Source organism: Homalodisca vitripennis, chromosome X (genome assembly GCF_021130785.1).
Source record: "Homalodisca vitripennis isolate AUS2020 chromosome X, UT_GWSS_2.1, whole genome shotgun sequence".
Classification (NCBI taxonomy): domain Eukaryota; kingdom Metazoa; phylum Arthropoda; class Insecta; order Hemiptera; family Cicadellidae; genus Homalodisca; species Homalodisca vitripennis.
The window spans coordinates 77,244,253-77,270,368 of record NC_060215.1 but is presented as its reverse complement, the minus strand read 5'-3'; the positions used below and the strand labels follow the sequence as shown (position 1 = coordinate 77,270,368).

At 31.5% G+C, this 26,116-nt stretch overlaps 2 protein-coding genes across 10 annotated transcripts in view; one reads left to right on the top strand and one right to left on the bottom strand.

Moving 5' to 3' along the window:
- The window catches only part of LOC124369236 (CLIP-associating protein 2), a 192,551-nt gene extending 187,557 nt beyond the window's left edge, over positions 1–4,994 (top strand). For all 8 annotated transcript variants that reach the window (XM_046827116.1, XM_046827120.1, XM_046827121.1 and 5 more), the window contains 2 exons: positions 2,520–2,739; positions 4,145–4,994. In XM_046827116.1, coding sequence (XP_046683072.1) covers positions 2,520–2,732 — 213 coding nt within the window. In that variant the 3' untranslated portion in view covers positions 2,733–2,739; positions 4,145–4,994. The remainder of the gene's footprint in view (positions 1–2,519; positions 2,740–4,144) is intronic.
- A 5,981-nt stretch (positions 4,995–10,975) lies between these two features.
- LOC124369234 overlaps positions 10,976–26,116 on the bottom strand; it is an 80,499-nt gene continuing 65,358 nt past the window's right edge. For both annotated transcript variants that reach the window (XM_046827114.1, XM_046827113.1), the window contains exons 11-13: positions 20,657–20,714; positions 19,619–19,781; positions 10,976–11,258 (exon numbers count right to left, since the gene is read on the bottom strand). In XM_046827114.1, the coding sequence (XP_046683070.1) occupies positions 11,074–11,258; positions 19,619–19,781; positions 20,657–20,714 (406 nt within the window). In that variant the 3' untranslated portion in view covers positions 10,976–11,073. The remainder of the gene's footprint in view (positions 11,259–19,618; positions 19,782–20,656; positions 20,715–26,116) is intronic.

Here is a 26,116-nt window from a genome sequence, read left to right as displayed (position 1 = left end):
TTGCAAAGTTTACTTATAAGTTCAGTTTAATTATGAAAACTTACAAGCACACTTTTAGATGGTAAAGGAAGTGTATGTAATGCCACGTTGCTGCCATTTAGAATATAAGAACTAAAAATGTGTATCTTCTAGGTGGGCCTAAAATATCCAATGTTCTCTGAAATTATGCCTACGATGTTTTACTTTATAAGACATTAAGATTTTACTTCCCTTCGCCATGTGTAGACTCACAACCCGGGTGTCGGCGTCTTGGCACGAGACAATGGCGCTGTAGTCTAAGAAGGGTTATTTCTAGTCGGTGGTTACTAGAAGATGAGTAGAAGTTATGAAACTGGTAGCCATCTACTCAAATAATATGTGCCCTGTGAGTCGTGAAACACGTGAACTCACCTAAAACAAATTCGCGACGGTATTAGCCATTTAATGATACAAATTACTATTTATAAAAACGTGTTCGCCATAAGGACGACGCCACAACTTTTATCTATCTCAATCAAGCAAATAAAGGATCTTCAAGGGTACGTTACTTTACTATTTACAACTTTACTTTACGTTACATTCATTTTTATACGTTTGGCATCAAAGGGCTAATTTAATAATACGAAAAGATAAATTTTACTTACGGACAAAGCGCGCGAGGTCTGATCGGTCACGTAGTTGGATTGCTACAAAGGGTTAGAAGAAAATATTCATACGCGTGCCAATTAGGTAGTTACTCCGCCCAATAATTTAGTTCCGGAACATTGGATGTAAAATAATATTATATTATACTGGCTGACTAGGTTGCGAAATTTACATTATATGAAATTTAATTAACTAATTTACGGTACAGAATATTGGTAGAGTAAATACAGTTTTGAGAAGAATTTATTTTTCTACCTAGTCTTCTCTTTTATTTAAACATTTATTACCAATATATCAGAAGTGTTTAATGCCATAATCAAAGAATAAAGCTAGTCGCATCTGTAACTAAAATTTCATCAGGTTTTACATTATCCTGCTACAAACATTTGTGTTGTGTAGCAAACAGTGTGTTGCTCAATAGATGTGTGCAGTACACGTCTTGCTCAGACATGCTCAGATGCTACTAATAGCCGGTTTGGTCTGGTGAGCCCCAACACATAACAGTCTGTGGTACATGGTAGTGCTATGCTTTGCCTTCAACTCATGTCTGCTGAGCCGGACCACCTATATCAGATACGAAATCGAAAATGTAAATGTCATGATATTGCCATCAACAACTTTTTTGCACCTATAAAACTTTTTATGTATTTTATCAAATCATTTTATTACAGACAAAATTAATAATGATTTTTATATATGCATCAGTGGTTGACATTTAAAATGTTTGAGAGTACTTTTATTTATTCGATTTGGTTGCATTTATGTTAAAATTGTTATCTAATTTTTTTACGTACAAATCTCTTTTGAAACCTTGATAATGATATTTATTTTGACACAGTGTTTTCTTTTATATATTGAATTTAACAACAGAACTCTGTTTATTTTTTTCTCTTTTTTTATTTTAAAACAATTATATGAAGACTAATTATAACACAAATATAGATATTACTGTTATTTTTTTATCTTGCCCATCTTGATATAGCAGATGAAGCAGTTAGAATGGATAACACGACTGGATTTGGACTTATAAAGATTGAAACAATGTTTCCTATTTGGCTTTATTTAATATCTAACTCAAGCTTACTTTTCCATTTGAATATTTTATTATTTTACCATTATCTATTTTATTTGATACATTAGACATTTTTTATTGGCACATTACATCCAAGTACAACATGAACACATTTTAGACAGGTAATTTGTCAAAAACGTAAAACTAATACTATAACTATCTTAAAATACAAAAACAACAATACAGACTATTTTATTCATTTTAAATTAAAATTAAAGAATTCCTGTACAGAATAAAAAGATTTATAAATCAATAACATCTTCAACTTGCTTATTTTAAAGCAATAACCAAACATATAGTTCAAATATAATTTTATTTTGCCATAATGTACAGTTTGGTCTAAGTTTTAAAATGACATGCCAACAAGGCATTTGTTTTCATTGAAAATTTTGGGATGGAATTTGTAGTGAAAAGAGGGAAAAGATTTTGGATTTCTTCCATCCTGACCCAGGATAACCATATAAAAATCAAAATAAATCAATCTCAAAATATATCCAACAGCAGTTGTTATGGACAGCTTCAAAATAAATATATTCTGATAGGTTTACATCATCAATAGTTTGTAAAATGCTTGCAAACATCACACAAGCAAACAATCTAAATTAAATTTTAACAGTAAGCAAAATAACCAATAGTTTGTTTAAGCATGCTTTAGTTTAGAGCACAAGTGTTATTTATTCTGTTCTTATCAATAAGAGAACATATTTTAACCTTATTTACTACTTGAAATTAGTTTGTAATTTGTTTGGTTATAAAAATTCTTTTTAAATTTTAATGACTGAATATAAAAGAGGCAAATGTACATTGGTATGATTCTTTTCAGGCGTACGACAATCAGGAAAGTTCAGTGCGTAAGTCTGCTGTCTTCTGTATGGTCTCCCTTCATGCGGCTATAGGAGAAGAAGATCTTAACCCTCACCTGACTGCTCTAAATGGTAGCAAGCTAAAGCTGCTACACTTGTACATTAGAAGGGCTCAACAAGGATCATCAGCACCAACGTCACCAAGGAATCACCCTCCATCAGCTACAAGCTAATGCCACTGTGAGTAAAACTTTTGAATCGGAAGTATTTTATAATGCCACACTTGTACATTCAGGGAGCACAAGGATCCCCCAGCATGTACTAGTAATCATCTTCTATTAGCTTCCAGTCTTTGCTTCAGTCAGTATGACATGAGAACAAGTTAGTGATGGTCAAATACAGAATTGTTGTGTCTCAAACCCAATTCCAAATCTTGATCAATATATTCTCAAATTTCAAATCTAAGAACCTTTTTTACCTAAATATGATTTAAATTAAATCACCACCAATCCTATTTCTACCATTCTTAAACCCTTGGAGATTTTCTGATAATATAAAAAGTAATCCAATAATACTACTGTATATTGTAAAGGGATTTGCAGAGGTTCAGTGAAATAGCTATATTTCAAGAACAAATTCATATCCCTTGCCATCTATTTATAAAAATGTATCAGGCTAGATTAAATGTATATTAATTTGATACATTAAAATTCAGGTAATTTGATTGCTAATTGATGATACTTTTCTGCATCCCCGTAAGCCGATAAAGGGCAGAATGGTGTTAAGGTAGTAGGAATGCTTCCAGTCTGTTGTTTACTCCTATATCTTTTTCTGGACCTCAAGATTGTCCTATCTCTAACTATTTTTGGATGAGGTTCATTTAATTTATATAAATAAATATTAACTATGGTTTGGTTTCCTATTTAATTCTTTTTATAAAAGTTTCCAAAGTGACCTGACTTTATCATAAGATTGAATAACCAGTTAGTGTGCTAATTTCATGTATAATACCTTTGTTAGTTTCATTTTAAGAAATTGCTTCTGATTTTCAGGCCAGAAATGTTGAGTAATTTTGTATTTTTCCATTAACTCAGTTGACAAATACCACAGAATTTTTATGAGGGAATCAGTTTCTTTTATTTCTTTAATTCCCAACAAGGAAAATTCCTTAAGCTGATTTTCTGTAGAAGAGTGAGTGCCAGGGTTTTAGATTTTTGGAAGATCATATACATATTTGCCAGCATTAAGATTGTGGATTTTTTTGCTTGCTGAACCTTATGTTTTAAGATTTTACATTTGAAGAAAATCAATATACTGTTGACATAATTGGAATGCAGGCTACAAAGTTTGGAATCCCATATCTGGTTTGACAATGTTCTCAAAACGAATACCCACGATTCTTGTAATCAATTTAGAACCAAATCTGAAATTCGAAGATTACTCTCAAAAGAAAGCAGAAAAGGTGAATAAATACCAGGAGTAATATTTTATATCACTTATATTATTTCACTTGAGAGCAAGTACTAAAACTGTATTATCTTTTAACTATCTTTATTGTAAATATTTGATTTTCTTGTATATTAGTATTTCTTTTCATTGGCTTCTTACAATCTGTCACTTACAAATGTGTTTTTTTTTTTTTCAGATGAGCCGAACACAGTCTTCATATAGTTTTAAGCCTTTATATTCTATAAAATAATGTTAAATTTGAATTAACGCTAAAACCCCTGGGGTTTTTATTAAAAATAATTGAGTATTCACTCACATCTAACTTAAAATATGTAAAATCAAAAATGTAGATACAAACAGGTGCTAGAATGAGCGGTGAGAGAGCGTGCCATTGTTTTTTATATAAATAAGCTATTAGGACACATGTTAAAGCTTGTACAAATAAGCCAAAATAATATAGACTGTACATATAAATATTTGAGAAGTTGTATCAAAAATTATTTAACTTAAAATTTATAAGTATTTAATAAACAATCCGCCATTAGTTATCTTGTTCGCTTCTAAGGAGCAATTATTGTAAATTATTTGTTGTGTTTTATGTTCATTCGTAGAGTGGCAGTTTAATGGCTTTTTTCAAAATGTGTAAAACATCATCAACATGTTTCAAGTTAATTAACATTATCATCCGTTTTGGCTTACTTTTACTTTTTATTTTGTTTGGAAAACCTTCTGTTTTTAGGTTAGTTTTAATGTAGAGTAATTTTAAAATCTTTTATCCATTGTAATTTTATCTACTGTAAAAGCTTGTAAGCTTTGTTTCCATTTGTTGATGTGGTTTTCCTGCACCTGTAAGACTTAAGAGTAAATGCTAGCTTTACATATTTTGACTGGCTTACATTGCCACTCTATACATTTTAGTCTATACTTCAATTTCATCGTAAAATCATTGTAACAATATCCTAACATTTACATTTTGTATTTTTTATAATAATAAAACAATCTTGATATAAATATATAACTATTCTGTTAAGTTGAAACCAAAGAAATGGTTGTGTTTAAATTATTTCAGATTTCCTTTTCAAATTTGTTTTATTCATTATAGAAATAATAATGGAGCTTTAGTAACTGTTTAACCCTTTTACACATGTGTTATGGTGACCGCACATTTATGCTGATAATAGACCATTAGGCAATGAAAGTGCACAAGACATGCAAGATAGAGCTATGCATTACTGCTAGATACCAACACCATATAGAATAAGGATTTATAAAGCTACACTATCAATACAACTGCATTCGTTATTTTTATATATTTACTGATCAAAGTCCCATAACACAAAACCACTATAACTTAAAATTTATGTATGTAAGAGCTTCAGTTACTGCCATAATATATTATTTATTTAAACTATACTAGGTATAAAGATAATAATTACACATAACTTAGGTAATTAGACAACTTAGCTATTTATTCTTAGATCCTCGTACAGGCCAGTGGCCCATGAGGACGGGCAAAACAAGGCATAAAAGATCAGCCTTAAAAAAAAGGAAAAACAAATTTTTTAATTACTGCGTCTCAACCAACTAAAAATTACAATATGGCCACTGTTTACATTCATGCAAAATTGTTATCATGACTATTTCACAAAATAGACCAAGAATTAGATTTGTTCAATATTAAACCATTTCAAACAACTTCTGTAATTACTCATATTTCAATATCTCGTAAGGTTTCAAGATCGCCTTAACGGCAAAGTTAGAAAAATTAAGTTTGTGAATATAAATATATTATCTCAGTTATTATACATTGCACAGTAAAATGAAACAAGAGTTTTAGAGATTGTTTACAACAAAGATTCTTCATTCAATTTTTATAACATCGCATAAGATTTCGGCCACATAAAGTTTCCAGAATTCAAATTCAATACCGAATCATAAAAAATCATTTCCTGATTCTCGAATTTCGTAATAAGTATGATTTAAACAAAAACAAAGTAAACCTCCAATCCAATTTCTGTCATTCTTAAACCTTTAGGGACTGTCTGATAATAAAAAAGTAATCCAAGAATACCATTCTAATGTAAATCGATCTGTAAAGGTTCAGAGAAACAGCTATATTTTAAAAACAAAGTTAAATCCCCCATCTTCTACTTTAATTTGATAGATTATAATATACGCTTCCACAATATATGCAATTTAATCTTTAAAAAATGGTTATACATTTTTATCTCTTATTAAATGTATTTAAAATGTAAAATATTTGAAAATTTTCAAACCATCTCTAATCATGATGACAAATATTAAAATATAGATATAATATATTTTATAAAGGAAATATTTATACGAACACCAAAATTGTGAAGTGATCAGAAATTAACAATCATCTGTTTGCTTCTTGTTGAGCAGCTGACATCTGCACATAGATGCAACAGACACGTGGCATTGCACAAATATAAACTTAAAATAGAAACCATGAATGAAATATTATTTACAAAAGCACAACAATTTGTTAATTAAGTTATCTATCAACCGTTTTTCTTGAACAAAATACAACAAAAACATGTTTTAGAAATCTGTAATTTGCGTACTATGATCAGCGGTTGTCCGCAAATAGACAAAGCAGACTTGATGGAACATTAATATATAAAATACTAACTCAAACAATGTTAGTTACTAAAGTGTGATAATTATTTAATGCCTAATTTGTTCGTTATGTAGGTCTACTTATCTTGCTTGCATACATAAACGTCAACAAAAATTATGTTTTTGGAATCAGTAATTTGTATAATGTTGATCAGCTGACACTGATAATTACTATATGTTATGAAATATTTATTGAAATTCTGTGGTAAATTTAATTAAATCTATCTTCTATTGGTTAGTACTAGAGTTAACTGAGTTTAGTAAACGTGAGTGGTACATTATGATTGGTTTTGTTTTTCATGGTTTACTACCCATGCCCTGCTTGTGGTCAGTGCTGTAAGGTTTACCATTAACTTCTACTAACAATTTTAAATGCCAGGTGTATTCAGAAATTATTTTCAGTTTTGGAAAATGGAAACCAGTAAAGCAATTTTTTCCATCCAAGTTTGTTTTTACATGAAAGAGCATATCGTTAACTATTTTTCTACATAGTTTCAGCCTATATTTAAACACTTGTCATAGCAGATGATCAGTCTTTCCAAACCTATTTCATAGAAAATATCCACTGGTGACACAACCACACAGCATTTTTCATATCATCAGATCCAACATGCTTGCCACCTAGTTTGTGTTTTTTCTTTTTATAGGAAAAAGTGGTAGTCGAACGGCATCAAGTCCGGGCTGTAAAGCAGATGATCAAACTACTACCAATGAAACAATCAAAACTGTACGAATTTTCTTGGTTTAGTGAACAATTCTGTAGCAATTTACTTCAAAACATAACGTGAATTCTTCTGAAAGCATTATCATTGTGAAATGTCAGTTTTCATGGATTATTTCAACAACTTTCCTTAACAGATCGTTAGGATGCCAACCACTTTGAGTCTCATTATGGAAAATTGATCAACCTTCATTAAACATTCTAACATACTTTCTCACTATTTCCATCACACGTTGCGTCTTCACCGTACATATCTTAGCTTGATGATAAATTTCAGACTGTTTGAAATTCCTTGTGTTACAAAATTAATTATAGCAGGAATATTAGTGTCAGCAGAATCAGACTGTGAGATTTTATTAAACATTTAAAATGTGCACATCAAACTGAAAATACAATGTTGAGCAATCAGAATGGCGTCATTTGAGAGCCAGTGAACAAAGAAGAATAGTTCTCATGCTCGGAACGCCTAACGCAGCTTTGCGGCATTTCAATGAAAAGGCACTTACTTTCCGAATATGCCTCATTCAAGAAAATTTAAATCGCTTATACAGAGTAAACCCTCTCATGAATTGGAATAATGAAAGAATACATCTCTAAAATTGCAATACTTGCATAACACAGTATGAGATTGACTATTTCCAAAATAAATTTGTATTTCCCTAATATACAGGGTGTCCCACAAAGAGGTTTAAACGTTTGATTTTGTATTACTTGTCCATTTATGCACTGAACATTTTCAAACTCTACACAATTCATTAAATAGGTTTTTAAAATATTCTGTTAAAATTTCAGCTCTCTAGCAATTGTTGAAACAAAATGGTGGCATTTTGAAAAATCATACTTTAAAAACAGTAAAAAAAAAGTATTTTTGGTTTTGTAAAATTATTTATTGTCATATTCTAGAGAAATAAAACATTTCAATCAGAAAATTAGAACATAGCCTATTCAAAACCTACAACTACAGTCCACAATTATTTGAAGTGTAATCCATCCACGGGGACACACTGATAACAGCACATAACAAATGAATCGTAAGCTCTTACAAAGAAATTCTGCGGTATCTGGAGAAGTTCCTTTTCAATTGATGGTTTTAATTCCTCATCATTATTGAAGCTAAGAGTATAAACTAGTTCCTTTAAGTAACCCCATAGAAAGAAACCACACACAGTTGAATCTGGCAATCAGGGTGGCCAATCTAAAAAACCACTTCCACGACCAATCCAACGGCCATGAAGGTTGTCATTTAGTAATCGCTTGACAGAATTTGCGAAATGAGAAGGAGCACCATCTTGTTGGAAGATTGCTTGATCCACTTCTAGAACCATAAAATAAGGCAAGACTTGTTCATTTAAAACCTGTTCATACCTATTCCCAGTCATTGTACTGTCTGAAATGTCGTAAGATAACACCCCATTACAACTGATAGCTGCCCAAACAGTAATTCGTTTTGATTTGAGTAGAGTCTGTTCAAGAATGTGTGGATTACCGGTGTTGTAATAATTACAATTATGCCTATTTATAGCACCATTTCTGTAGAAATTGGACTCGTCTGAAAAACTATTTGAGTATGCCAATTAGGATCTAGCTCATGAAACTCAATGATACGAGAACAAAATTCCACTCTGCTGTCCGGATGATCTTCAAGAAGATCATGAACAAGGTGACTTTCATAAAATTTAATTTTTTTTTTATTATTCTCTGCACTGAAAACTTTGGAACACCAGTTTCAAGTTTAACCTTACTTAGTGATTTTGGTTTACTTGGAGAGAGCAGCATTGATACGCATACTAGTAGTTCCATTTCCTCATTTGATCCTCTAGAGTACTTTTTTACGACACTTCCAGTTTCTAACAAAAGATTTTTCCACTTACTTAATGTTGGATTGCTTGGTGGTTCAACTCCTGAGTAGGTTACCTATAATTGCTTCTAATTATTGCTAATTGCTTCTGTAATGTTTGCCAAAAGCAATAGCCCACGCACAACACTTCACTTGTTGTTCAACATTAAAAGCCATTCTCAAACTTCAATACCAGTAAAACTGTAATGGAGGAGATATTAGGTTATATTTTATAGCACAAGCACTACTCTTCAATGAAACAAGCTGTTTTCAACAATGACCGTTACTAAAAACAGCTGTTCTTTACAACTGCAACGCAGTAATCAAATCAGGTAATGTTTATAGGAAGCAAAATGGTAAAAATTCTTAATATGTCACCATTTTGTTTCTACAATTGTTAGGAAGCTTTAATTTTTACAGAATATTTTTAAAACCTACTTTATTAATTGTGTAGAGTTTGAAAATGTTCGGTGCAGAAATGGGCAAGTAATATAAATCAAATGTTTAAACCTCTACATGGGACACTGTATATAATATATACAGGGTGCAACCAAAAGGTTAGGCTGGCTATGCATTTTCAGATTCTAAGCTAAAAATGAAGAATAATTTTTTCCAATTTTATCTTTGTTGTTATCTTTACGATTGTTACAAAAATGGGTCCATATCAGAAGGTATTATATCAGGAAAAAATATTCTTAAATCAGTTTTTATATTTTCAAAATAGCAGTCATTTAATTTTTGATTTATGAAATATCTAATAAACCACTGTTATAAGACAAAAAACTGTTTTTACTTAACTTTTCCTTTCCAAGGATAACTTATTTGTAAAAATCGGTTAAGAAATAACTATTTTATGTAAGGTTTCATATTACACTTGTAAACTAAATGGCCCATAATTTGACAGTGTTTGAACAGCTGTTACTGTAATTAAAATGTAACACTGAAAAGCAATAGTGTCCTTCTCTTATTTAGAAGTTAAATTTTCCCAAGGATTGGTCAAAAGGGCGCATTGTGTTCCACAAACCATTGTACCTTCATAGATATTTGAATTTTCGTTATAATTAAAAAAATTTTAATTATAATAAGTATAATTCTATATTTATACGTAAATATATGAATAAACAATTAACTTTATAGCTAATGTTTAAAACCAAAGAATTCTTATTTTATATCCATATAATAGTTGAAAAAGACTATTGATATGAACAATGAGTTAAGGGATGTTTGGTCACTAAATAAATTGTTAATTTTTCACAGTCTGCCAGCAATTGTGCATTATAAATTTTGAACCTGTATTCATGTAAGCAGGCCATTGAGGGATGGCAATGGGAACATATGTATGTGTTTGGCATTACACACGCATACATTTTGCACTGATACCACTTGGTTCAATATTTTTAAGTTTTCATATTTTCTTTAGCTTAATGATGCTATATTGCTCTACATATTCTGTTTTAAATGAGATAATTAGTTTTGCTGTGATTAATGTTTTAATACAAACTGTTTTTTTTTATAGTTTCTTACTTCGAATATATATCTCCAAGATACTTATTTCAAATCCTTTTTCATTTAGTTATCTACAAGTGTTTACAAAGTTGACACTACCTCAATCTAGACTCCATAATGATTTTTAAGTTGATTTTTAATATTAAGAGAAAAAATAAAGTGTTTTTCACATAAAAATATCAAAATATATTTAGTGGCCAAATAACTTTGATAACCCAGAATTTCCTTTGTAGTGTTAGTGTTTTATGCAAATTTAAAATCATTATAAAATGACTTGAATCAGGATAAAGAAACGGGAATAAAATATAAAATACTCAATATAAAATGTACAATTTAACAAAATATTCTCTAAAATATTTTAACAAATAGGGAAACAATGACAACAAACAAGCGGTGTAGTGAAAGACAGGTGATTTGATCAATTAGGTGTGCTGTTAACATCTGCAGGTGTGACAGTGAACTTGTGAGGGTACAGAGAAGTATGTTGTAATGATGAGGGCATTGGGGACCCATTGTCACTAAAACTCATGTAAGAAGCAGTCGCAGGAGAACTCATAACACTCCACAGACGAGTTAGGTTAGAGGCTCTTGGATGAGGAGACCCTGCACAAAGTTTTGGTTAATTTGTTTATGAGTTAATACAATTTATTTCTAAGGAAAATGCAAATATAACTGGCTAACTTAAAACTTAATAATAATAGTTTATTTAATGCTAATTAAAATAGTTCATATTTGATGTTAGAAATAATTATTCAATTTCATTCACTGGAGGAAATTACACAATTCTATGGTACACTGGAGTTCTCCTAAGGACTGGGAACAACAAACAAATAAAAGTACAAAATAGCTTGTTTTATCATGAACTCTGTTCCTGAGCTTAAACTTATTTACATGAGCAATCACTTTTAATAATCTATCATCCTACAAGCACTACTACACATTATTAGAATTGTGATTGAAGTAAATGCATAGAAAAATTAGTAAATAATAATCATGAAGTCTGTTTAGTCTGAATGAGCATTTTTGCCAAAAAGCCTATGAATATGTGAATACTCTTGAATTTCATCATCAGTTCTTCCAGCAATGGATATGGAGTTTCAGTACCCTGATCATAAAAAATGCATACTAATTTCAAACACTTTCTACCACCAAATCTTTGTCACGTAATGTAGAGTACTACTCAATCAGTCTATTCCCATCTGGAACAAGCCCTATAAAATTTTAATCAGAGACCTTGATTAACAATATTAGCAATTATTAATGCCAGTAACAAACGGCTTGAAACTATAAACAAAGGGATCTACAATAAAGAATGGACTCATTGGTGCGCCTGAATTAGCACTCCATGGACATAGCACCTCCTCGCTACTGACGTCACGAAAGGGGGTGCTAAATCAGCGTAGTGGTCATGTCCGTCCATGCCCTGAATAAGAACCCTCTTCGAATAGGGGAGTCCTAATTCAGCGCCTTGACCATGTTCATGTGCTGATTTGGCACCCCCTTGGATCTGGGAGGTGCTAAATCAGTGCCTATATCTTGTTGTTGTGAAGAATAAGTACCCCCTACTGAATAAAACAATTAACGTCTAACCATATTGTGATTTGTAAATGGGTATATTTATTGTATTGCTATGATTTGACTTTAATATTTCAAAAACAAGTAATTAATTACCTATTGTAAAAAACTATGCATCAAATATGCTTATGTTAATAAACAATGTTCTTGCATTCAAGTATAACTTGTACAACAAATACCTTACTTTTACATTTTAAAGTCAAATTAATTTGAAACAATAGAACCACACAGAGGGATTGATAATGCTTAAATCTGGCACGTATAATAATTATACATGGTCAGGGATTATATTAACCTATTAACCATATAAACAAAATTATATATTATTTAAGGAGAAGCTCTTCTTATTGGAATACATTATTTTCTAATAATTGATGAAAAAAGTCACAGTTATCCAATAATTTTATTTTTATACACGAGGCCTTTTAACATCAAAGATGCCATCATCAGGTGTGAAAAAACAATTTGAATAATATAAATATTAAACATTTCAAATAATTATAAGCTGAGTAAAGCTTAATAGAAGATTTGTTAATTTAAATTAAAATAAAATAAATATTAAAACAAAGAGAAAGCTTACAGAAGGTGAGGTGAAAACATAGGCCTAGTCCTAGCCAGCGACAAGAGTGATGTGTCAAATGTTTGTATTGGTGTAGACAGTTTGATTAGGCCTAGTACAAGTGATGTGTTGCCACCAGAAAAAATGTGAGGACCAAGGTAGGTCTTGAATACACCGTTGACTGTAGAGAATGTTAGGAAAAGGTAGCCACTATACCAAAGGTTGTACTCAGAAAGTTTGTTGGAAAGATGCCTAGCTGGTAAGACAAACAATGCAAATGAAGCATTACATAACATAATATGGACTAAGTGCCCTAAAACTGTTTTTGCATCAAAAGTAAAGAATTATATTGGGGTTTTTGAAGCTATCAGCATTTATAACACAGGTTACTGAAAACTAGTGTTAGCATCCAAAATACAACCCTGGGCGATATGTAGCCAAAATAGCTAAACACTTGGACAATAAAAGACTGCTGTTTTTACGTGCACAGAACAATGAGAAATATGAAGCCTACAGAAGAAAGTTTAGGCTAGCACAAGCTGAAGAAGAGGAAAAACTTATGGTGCTGGCTGTTTCTGAACTTGAACAACAGGCAAAACACTGGACTGATTTTATAATCTAATTATGTCTTTGTGATAATTTACTATATATTTATTTTTAGTGATAATATAGCCTTTTCTCTTTCATGGTAGTGGTTTATTAGGCCTATATGTTTTCAATATATAAATATACCATTCACTGACTACAAGTACAAGTATGGTAAGTTACTTTCATCTACAGCTACTAAATAGCTCGCTTGATTCCGACAAATGTTAATATTTTTACACCAAATTTCTTATAACTTTTTAACTATTAAAGGTAATGCAGTGAAACTTTTACTACATATTATTTATAATGTTGTAAAACTTTCTGTGCATGGATATTATTATATGTTAAACAAAAGTTTATATTAAAAATAATATCTATAAAAAATATTTTTATAAAGCCATGAATTTAAAACTATTTGAGAAATAAACTTGAGCATGCACAAAAACATAGTACTTGTCATGTTCTTCAAAATGAGATAATAAACAATAATACTGGTTCATTAGTTATGAAGTTATGACATTCAAAATCCCATGTATTTTTTTAAAATAAAACTCAAAAATTCCAAAAAGGAGATGAATATATATATATATATATATATATATATAAAATATAATAGTGGCAAACTTTATTCTAGGACCAAAGGAACCCAAATATATATATATATATATTATAATCATTAAAAATGTTTTAAAGAAAATCACTAGTTTCAGTAGGGAATCCCCCTAATAGTGAAACATATTGACATGTAGTTCAAAAATGTCATTTAGATACTTCAATTATTTTTTATGCTTAACAATAAAAAATAATGATATGGTAGTTTTGACAACTGAGTGTTCAAAACCCAAAATTATTATTTTAGATTCTTTAAAACTTCAAATCATAATATAATTTGGTACACAGTTTGTAACATCTATATATCTCATTTACATAAACAGGCTCAAGTAGAGGAGGAGATTACAAGTATGGAATATTTATGGAAGTTGGAATTTTAATGGTTATTGGTAGCCCACTATAGTCAACAAGCTGTAGTTATCTAACCCTTACATTCCAGTCTCCAGTAGTAGATGCTAGTTAAAATCTGACCTAGAATCTCCTCTTACCAAACTTAGATAATGTTGATATTTTATTTGTCAATGCCAGTGCCTGTGATGAACATATCCAAAATCACATTACTTTGTATGGAACTGAACGAGTTATGAAATTATTTTTGGTTTATTTTACACTCTATATTTTAAATTAAGCAATTAAGGGGGTTTAACACTCAAAGACGGTAAACAATTATTTTTCAAAACTTCTTTTCATTATGAACAAGAATAGTTCAATGAAAAGCTATATTAAGGCAAGTTTTTCCACATTATTTATCAATTTATAAAGTGCAGCAAACTTCAACTACATTTTACAAGCACCTGGTACATATTATTTGCTTTTCAAATAAAGAAAATTAAAACAAACCTAGACCTACATATTTTTACATGAAATTCTATTTAGTGTAGAACTAAATACTTTAGAACACATAATTCCATTCCATACAAGTAAAGTGTAACTATAGTTTTCTTTCACAGCTGTTCCTGTTTCCTTCACAACTTTGGTTTTGTTGGTTTACATAATTAATGAGTGTTAGTTTATGAAGTAAATAAATGTTCTTTTCTTTGAAAAAATGAACAGAAAAAAGAAATGTTTAGTTGTTTAAGAAATTTTGTATGAATTCCAAATCATTAAGCCCAAAGTATTAGTGTAACCTATAATAATAAATCATAAAAAACCACAGTGAAGGACCTTTATATTCAAATACTAGTTTTACTTGAAAATTACCACATTATGTGTGGCATATTTACTACTCCACTGCAACTAACATAATTCAACTAATTGTCAGCCTATTGCTAAACTTTATTCACTAATTGTTTTTTTGAGGTTTCAGGATGAAATTGGAGTATATAAACAACTACAAGAAATAGGAAAACGAGTATTTTGAGTAATGTGAAAAATATCTGTAGTATATTTTTTAATTTTGAAACTGTTTGGCTCAGTAGGTTTTTTTTGTAAATCAAAATTTTTGTAAAACATATAATATGAAAACATCTCTTTTAAAACATTATAGATTTTATATAAACATATGTTCAAAAAAGATTAAAGAGTTCTAAATTACAAATGTTTTCTTGATTAAGTGCCTATAGGCACCAAGAAATGTAAAACATATGAAAATGTCAAAACTAAATTCGTCTTAGAATGCTAAATCTCTGTAATGGAATTAATTCTTTAGCGCTTTGCAATTTATCAGTTCCCCCAACATGGCAGTTAAGTGCATTTCCCCCCAATTCAAGATTTCAGATTATTTCATCGTGATCAGCATATATAATTATATAATCATGGAAATCGGTTCCTAAATTCCAGTACATTACTGAAATTGTATCAATATATGCAATATATTTGTATACATTGATGCAAAGATTACAACAGTCATATCTAATTTTTTTAAATAAGTACATTAATCTTATTAATATAAAACAAAATTAGGCTTAAATGAGTTCAAATTCAAAGTATTTATTGCACATTGACATTTGAATAATTATCTAAGTAATACAAACAGGTGCATGGTTATGTTTAAAAAAAGTATAACTAAATTACAAGTGTTGCAGTATGTACTCTAATACTGAGCATCTGACCTGTGCTCGGCCATGTTTCAGATTTCAACCGGTGTCTGAGTATCAGTTAAAAACACTAGTTTTGCCATTTAAAACTAAGTTTTCTGTGGGGTACGAAAAAAAATCTGAAATCGATATTGTGAAAAAATCTGTTGATTGTATTTTAAAACCTCTTGTCCATGTAATCAATTCTACTTTAATTTCAGGAATATTTCCTGATATTTTAAAAGTTGCAAAAGTGATTCCTCTCTTTAAAAAAGGTGATGTCACTGATCCAGCATGCTATAGGCCAGTGTCATTGCTCCTAATTTTTTCTAAAATATTTGAAAAAGTGGTTTATGATCAGCTTATAAAACACCTAGAGTCTAATGAACTGTTGGACAAACAACAACGTGGTTTTCGTAGTGAAAAATCAACAATAACGCCCTCTATAGAATTTATCCAGTCCATTATTGACTCCGTCGATAAAAGAGAAAAAGTAATTGGATTTTTTTTAGATCTTACCACAGCATTTAATAGTATCTGTCATGTAGAGTTAATAAGGAAATTAAACAGCTTAGGTATATATGGAAAGGAGCAAACATGGTTTGATTCCTATATAACAAACAGTATAAATAGAAAAACAATTTTTCACGGTCAGTATATGAGGACTCATAGATCACAGCTACAGACACTACAGCATGGTGTGCCCCAGGGGTTTATCTTGGGACATCTATTGTTTTTATGTTATATAGGAGGTTTGACAGGGGTGATGGAGGAGTTGGATGTCTGTAAGCTGATGATTCATTGTTTTCTGGTCAGAAAATTGATAATATTGAAATTTCATCATATATTGGTCTAAGTAGGATTAAGGATTTTTGACAAAAATAATCCTTTATTACATTCAGATAAATCTAATTATATTTCTTTTTCTACAAAGCAATCTAGATCAAATTTAAACTGTGACATTTTTCTAGACAGTGACAGACTTAAACAAGTACACCACACAAAGTTTTTAGGACTTATAATAAATAAAAATTTAGCTTGGGATAAATATGTAGATCATGTTACTAATAAGATTTCTACTGGTCTATATGCATTGCGACAAATGGCAAAAATAAGTAATTTAAATACACTGGAATTAATATATTTTTCAATGATCCACTCACATTTAGCTCTCTCTAAAGTTTGCACCATCCATTGCTCTCAGAACAGTTTTTTGGGCTATGAATACTTGTTCAAAATCAGGAGATGAACCCCAAAGTACAATACCATATTTCAAAATTGATTGTACATAGGCATAGTATACAATTTTACAAATAGAAATAGATACAAAAAGAGCTTAGTTTGGTTACTAGGTAATTAACATTAAATTTCCAGTTTAAATTTTTATCGATTTTCAGTCCTAAAGATTTATGTGAATCAACTAGGTTTAATCTGCTATATTTCAAGACACTGTTATGGTTATTTTTTGTTTTAAATTTCATTACATTTGTTTTAGTTTTATTTAATAACAGTCCAGCAAAATTAAACCATTCATCAAGTTTATTTAGAGTTCTTACGATTGATTCCAATATACTCGTTATGTTGTTTTCTTGAATTAGTTTATTTGTATTGTCAGCAAATAAAATAAAATTAGTATTTGAAAAGTCAATTGGTAAATTATTAATGTAGACTAAGAATTGGACCTAAAATTGAACCCTGTGGAACACCATAAGCTGCGTTTCCCAATTAGACGTGATTTTAACTGAGGTATCATTCATGGTAGTACTTTGTTTTCTGTCTTTCAAGTATGATTCTAAATATTTTAATACTTTTCCTTTAATTCCAATTTGAGATAATTTAGACAAGAGCAGTTTATGATTTACACAGTCAAAGGCCTTGGATAAGTCACAAAAAATACCTGCTGTAGACCGTATACTCATACAAAGCCCTTGAAGCACTATTGACAAAGGATATAAGAGCTAATTCAGTGCTTCTGTTTTTCTAAAACCATACTGCTCATTACATATTAGTTTTTTTGATTTCTAAAAATGTTGTTATCCTAAAATTTGTTGCCTTTTCAAAAATTTTTGAAATATTGCTTAGTAATGAGATGGGTCTATACTTAGATATTTTAATAGGCGAATCTTTTTTAAATACAGGAATTACATCTGATAATTTTAGTTTACTCGGAAAGTGTCCATGATTAAATGACTGAATTATTATACTGGCTAAAATTGAGCTTATTACTTTAACAGATAGTTTAATAGTGATATAGGAATACCATCCTAACCACATGCCCTACTGTTATTAAAAACTAAGAATTGTTTTTCTACTTCATCTACTGTTACAAACTGAAACAAATTTAACTCTGGTATTGGAACACTTGCTCTAATATACCATCCCAACCATATGCCCTACTGTTATTAAAAACTAAGAATTGTTTTTCTACTTCATCTACTGTTACAAACTGAAACAAATTTAACTCTGGTATTGGAACACTTGCTCTAATATCAGCATTCTTTTTCATCACAACTTTGGTTATGTTCAATTCATCCACAACACCAACAAAGTGAGTATTAAAATGATCAACGAGTTTTTGAGGTTCACTAATTTTACTACCATTTATATCCAATACATTTTTAATTTTATTACTCAGAACCATTATTATCAAGCTCTCTTTTAACAATGTCCCATGTAGCTTTGGATTTATTTTTTGCATTGGATACATAACTGTCATTTACCATAATTTTAGCTTTAACTACAACTTTTTTATAATTTTTTACATAGTTTATAAAATTTAAATCTTTACTTTTTTGCTAATATATGAAGTTGACTTTCTCTTTGTGAGGAAACTTTATTCTTTCTGTTATCCAATTAATTTTTAAACTTTGTCTAACTTTACAGTTTTTAAAGGTAAAGATTTAGTCATACAAAGCAAAAGTTTCTTAATAAAATATATATAGTTTAAGTCAACAGACTCAGAGAAAAGACAACTATTTAGATCCCATTCTAGACATTATTTAAATTGGACAGAGTTTTCTTCACTATAAATTTTTATTTTTTAGTGGTTTCCTTGTGGTGTTTAATTATTGGCAAAAAAATCAGAAGAGTATTATGATGATAGGCCTGGATCTGTGTTTAATAAAAAGTTACCCCTGCAATTTAGGCTGGTTAATATGTTATCTATACAGCTTATTCATCTGTCAGTTACCCTGGTTGGTTCTTTGTTATTTAAAATATATCAAAATTGTTTTACTAAATCTTGAAATTTTTTCTGTGGCCTTGTCATGCTTTAGTAAATTTATATTGAAGTCTGATGTAATTATAACCTTTTTTTGATTTTATTTCTTTTTAAAGTTTTTGTATGAGAAGCTTAATTTCTCTAAGAATACATTTGTTATTAAAATGACCAGGTGATTTGTATACTGTAATAAGTAAAATATTTAATGGTTTTATTTCAATAAAGGATCACCCAAAAACAGATTGTTCACTTAAACTCGTAAGATCAGATCTATGAATGACATCTATTAGTTTTAGTTAGAATACAAGACCCTCCTCTAGAATTATCTCTAAAAAATTCATCAGCTAATTTAAAACCAGTTATTTTGTTTAGATACTTTTAGTAGTAGAGTTACCTCGAAGTATTCCTTTAACATGTGTGTTTTGATTGGTTTCAGCTATATTTGGTTCATTTACTTCAACTTCCTTCCAAGCAGTCACTAAATCACGAATACTTGGTCGATTAAAATCTTGCAAAGCCCCATATGCAGACCAGGTGTACTGATTCAAACCAAATCTCTGCGGAAATTTATCTAACATTAGTTTGAAAAATAGTTCAAGATAATACACAATCAATTACACAAAAATTATCTGAACTTCAACAACAAGGAGCTAGTCTTAAAAAAACACTTCAAAATTGAACATGGTAAGTTAGTTCAAAGACAGAGTAAAAACATTATTTGAAAAAAGAGTTTCTGAAACTTTCAGTGCTTCTAGTAACTAAACAGTTAAGTATATGAATAGAACACCAAGAATAAGAAACTCTTAGAATGACATGTATAACCCAAATCCATCAGAAAATGTAAGAGTTTCTATAAGAAATTTCAAATTTAACTGCCATATTAGAAAATGGTGACCGAATTTTAAAATGTTGAGTGTAATCATAATAAGAATAAATAATTAAATACATTTTCCGATTCAAAGTTTGCTGTAAAATTAATAGTTTCTGCAATTCCAATGGTGGTTTCCTTGAGTAGATCACTCTGTGTACGGTATATGAACATACATTTTAAAAAGCCACTATAAAATTTTGTTTTTTAACACAGTGATTGTTCAACGCTCCATAGAGGAACAAGTTAGTAGTTATAGTTTGACAAGCTAAACAATTTGACACTATTCACTATTTGTAACACCTGTGAAAGAATGTAAAGAGAGCACATTACTTACTGTAATAAAAGAAAGCTAAATTTATTAAATATTTATGTGAGATAGAAGATACATAATAATAGACATGAAGATTAATATACAGAAAGTGTTAAAATTATCGAAGATTAATTCATCAAATTAATGAAAGGTACTGTTTAATTCTATAAATAATATTATGGTAAAGTATTTTCATTTCATATAAGTTTGGTATCACACATTGCTAAGACATTGTATTTATCTATACTTACATTGGGGTGATCAGACATTACATCAGGCTGTTGATTAGACACTGACCCCTGCTCCATCCTAAGATATAAATACATGTAATTAAATAATAATAAGAAATACTTAATTGAAAATCATTATTCTTCTTCTCACCAGTACCAAGATTATAACTGAATATATGACTATCAACCAGCTCTAACTTGATGGCATGATAAACTGAAAATAGTGGTTTTTAATCTCATAGTAGGTGATATACATGTCAAATATGACCTTTTTCTCTCATGAACAGTCATATTTTATAGAAAATCAATAAGATGGTGGGAGATTTCCTTCCATATGTTGATGACGGCTTCAATAAATATCTTTATAATTTACAATAAAAAACAATGGAAAAACTTCTTTCGACAAATTGTTTAAGGTTATTGGAAACAGATCAGTATTAGAACGACTAAGTAAGAAAATTTAAACAACTGTCAAACCTTCAATTTCAGCTGGGAAACTCATTGCACACCATTTTCTAATCTTGCATATTGAATCCAGTTAAAATATAATTGAAATATTCTTTTGAAAATCTTAAAGTATTTATTAGTCAATTTATTCAAGTATTTCTCCCATATATCCCAGAAATTAAAAAAATTAATAACTTAAAAAGTAAATAATAACGAATAAACAACTAACTAATAATAACTAATTAATAACTTTAAAAAGGCCTATTTTCATATCACACAAAAAACTAATAGATTTAGGTTTCCACAAAATCCCACGCAGATAGGTTTGAAATCTTGAATTAAACTACAAAATCAAACACTATAACTTAATAAGAATATGAGGGCTGTAATTCCTGGGACTGGGGTTCCAATAATCCTACTATGTCATTTCCCCTGGAGTTTGACTGGCTACCAGCAATTGACAATAGACAATAGACAATATACTTTAATGACATATTCTTTGAGAACAGTACATCGAGTCAGTAGTCATTAGATTCATAAAAATAAACATGTTTAATTGTCACAAAATTCCTTTTCTGTATAGTAAGGGTTGTCTTGTAGCCATAGATTTAGCTTTCTCTTGAGTGTCTTGACTGGTTCTTGTTTGAGATGGTCTGGTAGGCGGTTGAAATATGCTGCTCCCTTGTATGAGGGTTTCCTTCCAAACAGGCTGAGATGGTGAGTTGGTAGTGTGAAGTCTGCAGCATGACGAGTATTGTGCTGGTGCATGTCTCTATGTCTGAGCTGTGCTGTATTAACAGCATGTAGAATCACTTCTTGAATGTGAAGTGACACTACTGTGAGGATCTTTAGCTCTTTATAAGCGTCTCGACAGCTTTCTCGTGGGGTGATATTTGCAAGGCATCTGATTGCTCTTTTTTGTTGTACCAGAATCCTCTCTAGATTGGTATTACTTGTACCTCCCCAGGTTGCAATACCATACCTCATATGTGATTCAAATAAGGCAAAGTATGCTATTTTTGCTGCTTCCAAGCCACTTATTTGTTTTAGTCTCCTAATGACATAAGTGCATGATGAGAGCTTTTTGCAGAGGTCGTCTATGTGCGCTGTCCAGGACAGAGAAGAATCTATTGTTATTCCAAGGTACTTTGTGCTGTTTTTTTGACTCTATATCTGGTAGTGTTATGTTAGTGTTGTTTTTGTTTCTGGTAGTAAAGGTTAGCTGGACTGTTTTCTTTTCATTAAGAACCAGTTCGTTTGTTGTGCAGTACTGTTTGGTAATGTTGAGGGCGGTGTTTGTGTTTCTGGTGAGTGTTTCAAGTGATCTATGTGCCAGTGTGATGGCTGTATCGTCGGCATACATTACTGTATGGCAGGAGTCTTGTAGCCAGCTTGGGAGGTCATTTGTTAATAGAAGGTACAGTATGGGGCCCAGGTCAGAGCCTTGCGGAACTCCTTTACGTACACTGATGAGTTCTGATTTCATCTTCTGTTTGATGTTGTTATTTATGTACTGTATCTCGACAAGCTGCTTCCTGTCATGTAAGTAGCTGTGAAACCATTTTTCCGTTGTCCCTGTCACACCTAGAGCTCTTAATTTGGAAAGTAGTCTGTTATGATTGAGACAGTCAAAGGCCTTGCTAAAGTCTAGGAATAGGCTTGTTACTTTGTTTCCCTCTTCTAGTTCGTCAATTATATGTTCTGTGAATTGTATCAGGGCAGTGGCGGTTGACCTTCCTTTTAGGAATCCATGCTGTTGGCATGTGAGCAGTTTGTTTTGCTGTAGGTGAAGGAGAAGTTTTTCCAGAACTACTTTTTCTATTATTTTTGAGAAAGTTGAGATGAGGGAGATTGGCCTATAGCTACCTGTGCTGGTGTTTTCGCCGTTTTTGCATTTTGGATACACTTTTACAGTTTTCAGTAGATCAGGGAAAATTCCTTGTTGGAGTGATTTATTTGTGATATCTGTCAGGGGGATTGTTATCTCTTCTTTGCAGATCTTGGTTAGTTTTGCTGATATCTCGTCAATGCCTGAAGAAGTCTTCGGTTTGAGTGAGTTTATGGCTTTTTTTATATCAGAATGCGTCACAGGTTGAAATTGGAATTCAAAATTTGCTGCTGGTGCTGGTTCGTCTTGTTGTGACGAGTTTAGGCTGATGTTACTGGCTTGAAGTGTTCTGTCTGCAATTGTGGCAAATAAATTGTTGAAGCAATTTGCTATGTCTGCTGGGTCTTGTATGGTTTCATTGCCTGTTTGTAGCTTCCATTCAGTGGTTGTGTTTGATTTTGCCTTTCTTTCGTTATTTATTACTTGCCATAGTGCTTTGGGCTTGTTATCAGCTTGTTCTATGTGAGCTATTGCTTGTTCTCGTTTCAGAAGCTTTAGTCTTAGGTCGTAATCTTTCTTTCTTGCTGCTGCCTCTACCTTGTCCTCAACGCATCCTGTAAGTTGTTCTCTTTCCAGGGCTTGGATATATATATATTCTTTAGTCTTGTACATTCTGCATCCCAGCACTGTATTTTTGTACAAGGCTTTCTATTTGTTGTTATTTGAGGGCATGTTCTGTTTAGTGTTTGCTGTAGGATTTCGTGAAAGTTACTATAGGCTGAATTGGCGTCATTTGTTAAGAGTACAGAGTCCCAGTTTTGGCCCTGAAGACTTGTTTTGAAACGTTCTGTAGATTTTTTGTTGAATATCCTTTTCTTCACCCTTTCACGGGGTGGGTTGATTTTTTGGCTTTGTACTGAGATGGCTTGTGCTGTGTGGTCTGAGAGGCCTGATGTTATTACAGCTGTTTGGATGAGATGGTCGTCGATATTTGTACAGATCCAGTCAATAGATTTGGCCGTTTCAACAGTAATTCGCGTAGGCGGTAGGTTCTCTCGGACAATACCAAAGGAAGCGAGGAGTTCTTCAATTTTGTTGTTGTCACTGTTTTCAACTAAGTTGTCAACATTTATATCTCCCATAAGGATCGTTCTCCTTTTTGTTTGTAGAGCGATTTCGAGTTGGACTGATAAAATGTTGACTGCATGGTTCAGGTTTGCACTTGGCGGTCTGTAAACTCCCAGTACTTGGATAGTGTGTTTCTTCATAGCTATTTGAAATAGGGCCGTTTCACATATCAGTTCTGATTCAGCTCCGCTCGTGTTTAAGAGCTTTATTTGATTTTCTATTTCCTTTTTTGCATATCCCAGAACGCCCCCTTTTGGTGATTTTTCCTTGTGAAACCTCCGATTAGAGAGTACCTGTCAAGGTTCATGTAATGTAGGTTTTCTTCAAAAATGCCATGTTCTGCTAATATTATAAGGTCCGGGAGGTGATCATTCAGGAAGTGGCCCAGCCTATCCAACTTATTTGAGAGCCAATTTATATTTTGGTGCATGACGTTGACTTTGTGTGGCCTATGATGTGCTTTAGATTGTTTTTGGTTTTTTTGAGGCACGAGTTCAGGAAGATTAGAGTTGGAGACTTTGGTTTGTGTTTTTCTATCGGGAACTGATGTGTGGCTAAAAAATGGGGTTGTGATATGATTTCCATGGAGTGTTCTGGATTACAACTAGTTATTTTGTCTGGGGTTTTTGTTCCATGAGCAGTTTGAGGATGGGGATAAGGGTTATTGCTTTCTTGTGATGTGGGTTCAGTAGGAGTGTCAGTGGAAACATAACTTAACTCTTTTGAGTTGAGGGTGTTTGCATGAGTTATCCATTTGCTCAGTGTGTCATTTGTATTTGGTGTGATATAGATGAAGGATTCTGTGTGTCTTGTTATTACTACCAGACAATGAGGTTTTGAGTCATATATTTCTTCAGGTTTGCTGGAGGTGCGTATTACTGCTATTTTCTCAGCTTGCCTTCCTTGGAATTCATGGATAGTTGTAGTTTTGTATCCTAGTGCTGTTAGTTCGCGTTTCTCGGACTGTTTGAAGACCAGGCAGGTGTATTCATCTTTTTCAAGGATTTCCTGAACATTCTTTAGGCCTTTATGTGGTTTGAGACTTAGTTCTCTTTCAACTCTGCTTGTTGTCTTCATTCCATGGCTATAACAGCTAGAGAGAAGAGCTGCTGTAGTTTGTGTGCATCTGTATGACATGTTAAGTACCTTGGTGGTTGTTGCTATTTCTGAGATTCTGTAGTATTTTACTTCCTGATTTGTTCTATTTATGTATGGGATTTGGTTAGTGTCACCGATAAGCATTACTTCATGCACTTTTGCAAGGAAGGATGCAAACAAGATCTCTCCAGCATGTAACATGAGTGCTTCGTCTATAATGAGCCTGGCATACCTGCCTCCTTGTTTCAAATGATGAGTAGAGTTAATAAGAAACGAATGAACTGTTCTGAAGGAGTCGCTTGCAGTTTTTTCCTGGTTTGGATGTAGGTTATTGAAGCGTTTCCGGAAGTCCAGTGCTGCATCTCTGGTCGGGAATAGAACAATATCACCATCTCTGTAATTTTTTTATATAAAGGTTGTTTTGCCGCATCCTGGCACTCCTTGCACAAGGTTTAGCTTGATAGGTTTACTTCCTTGTTCAGTTTTATTTGAAGATAAGAATCTTTTCATTTTAAAGAACAATATAATAACCAACACTAAATAAATGGAACAAAACTACAACTTCACTACTTTGATTATTTACTTCACTTGTGCGACTGTCGCACTGTGTAAACATAAACTCACAACTTAAATCTAAAACATAACCTCAACAGAAGCTAGACTGCAAGTAGTAGTAGCAGACTGTCCGCCGGGAACGTACAACGATATGTTTATGTGTTTGATGCTGTTGTAGAGCCTTAGGTCATTTAAAATGTATGTGTAGTCAGATGTTAGGATGTTGTCATTTATGCAGATATTGTCTGATGCCATTTTGTATTTGTTTTGTTCATTTCTTGTCAGATGAATAAAGCGTGCACCATCAAATCCAAATTGGTATACTTTTGTTATTGCCGTGTTGGTTAAGAATTCTCCTGTTTGTAAATTTATGATGGCATACTTATTGTTTGTTTTTTCACAGAAATCTGTTAACTTGAGGGGTT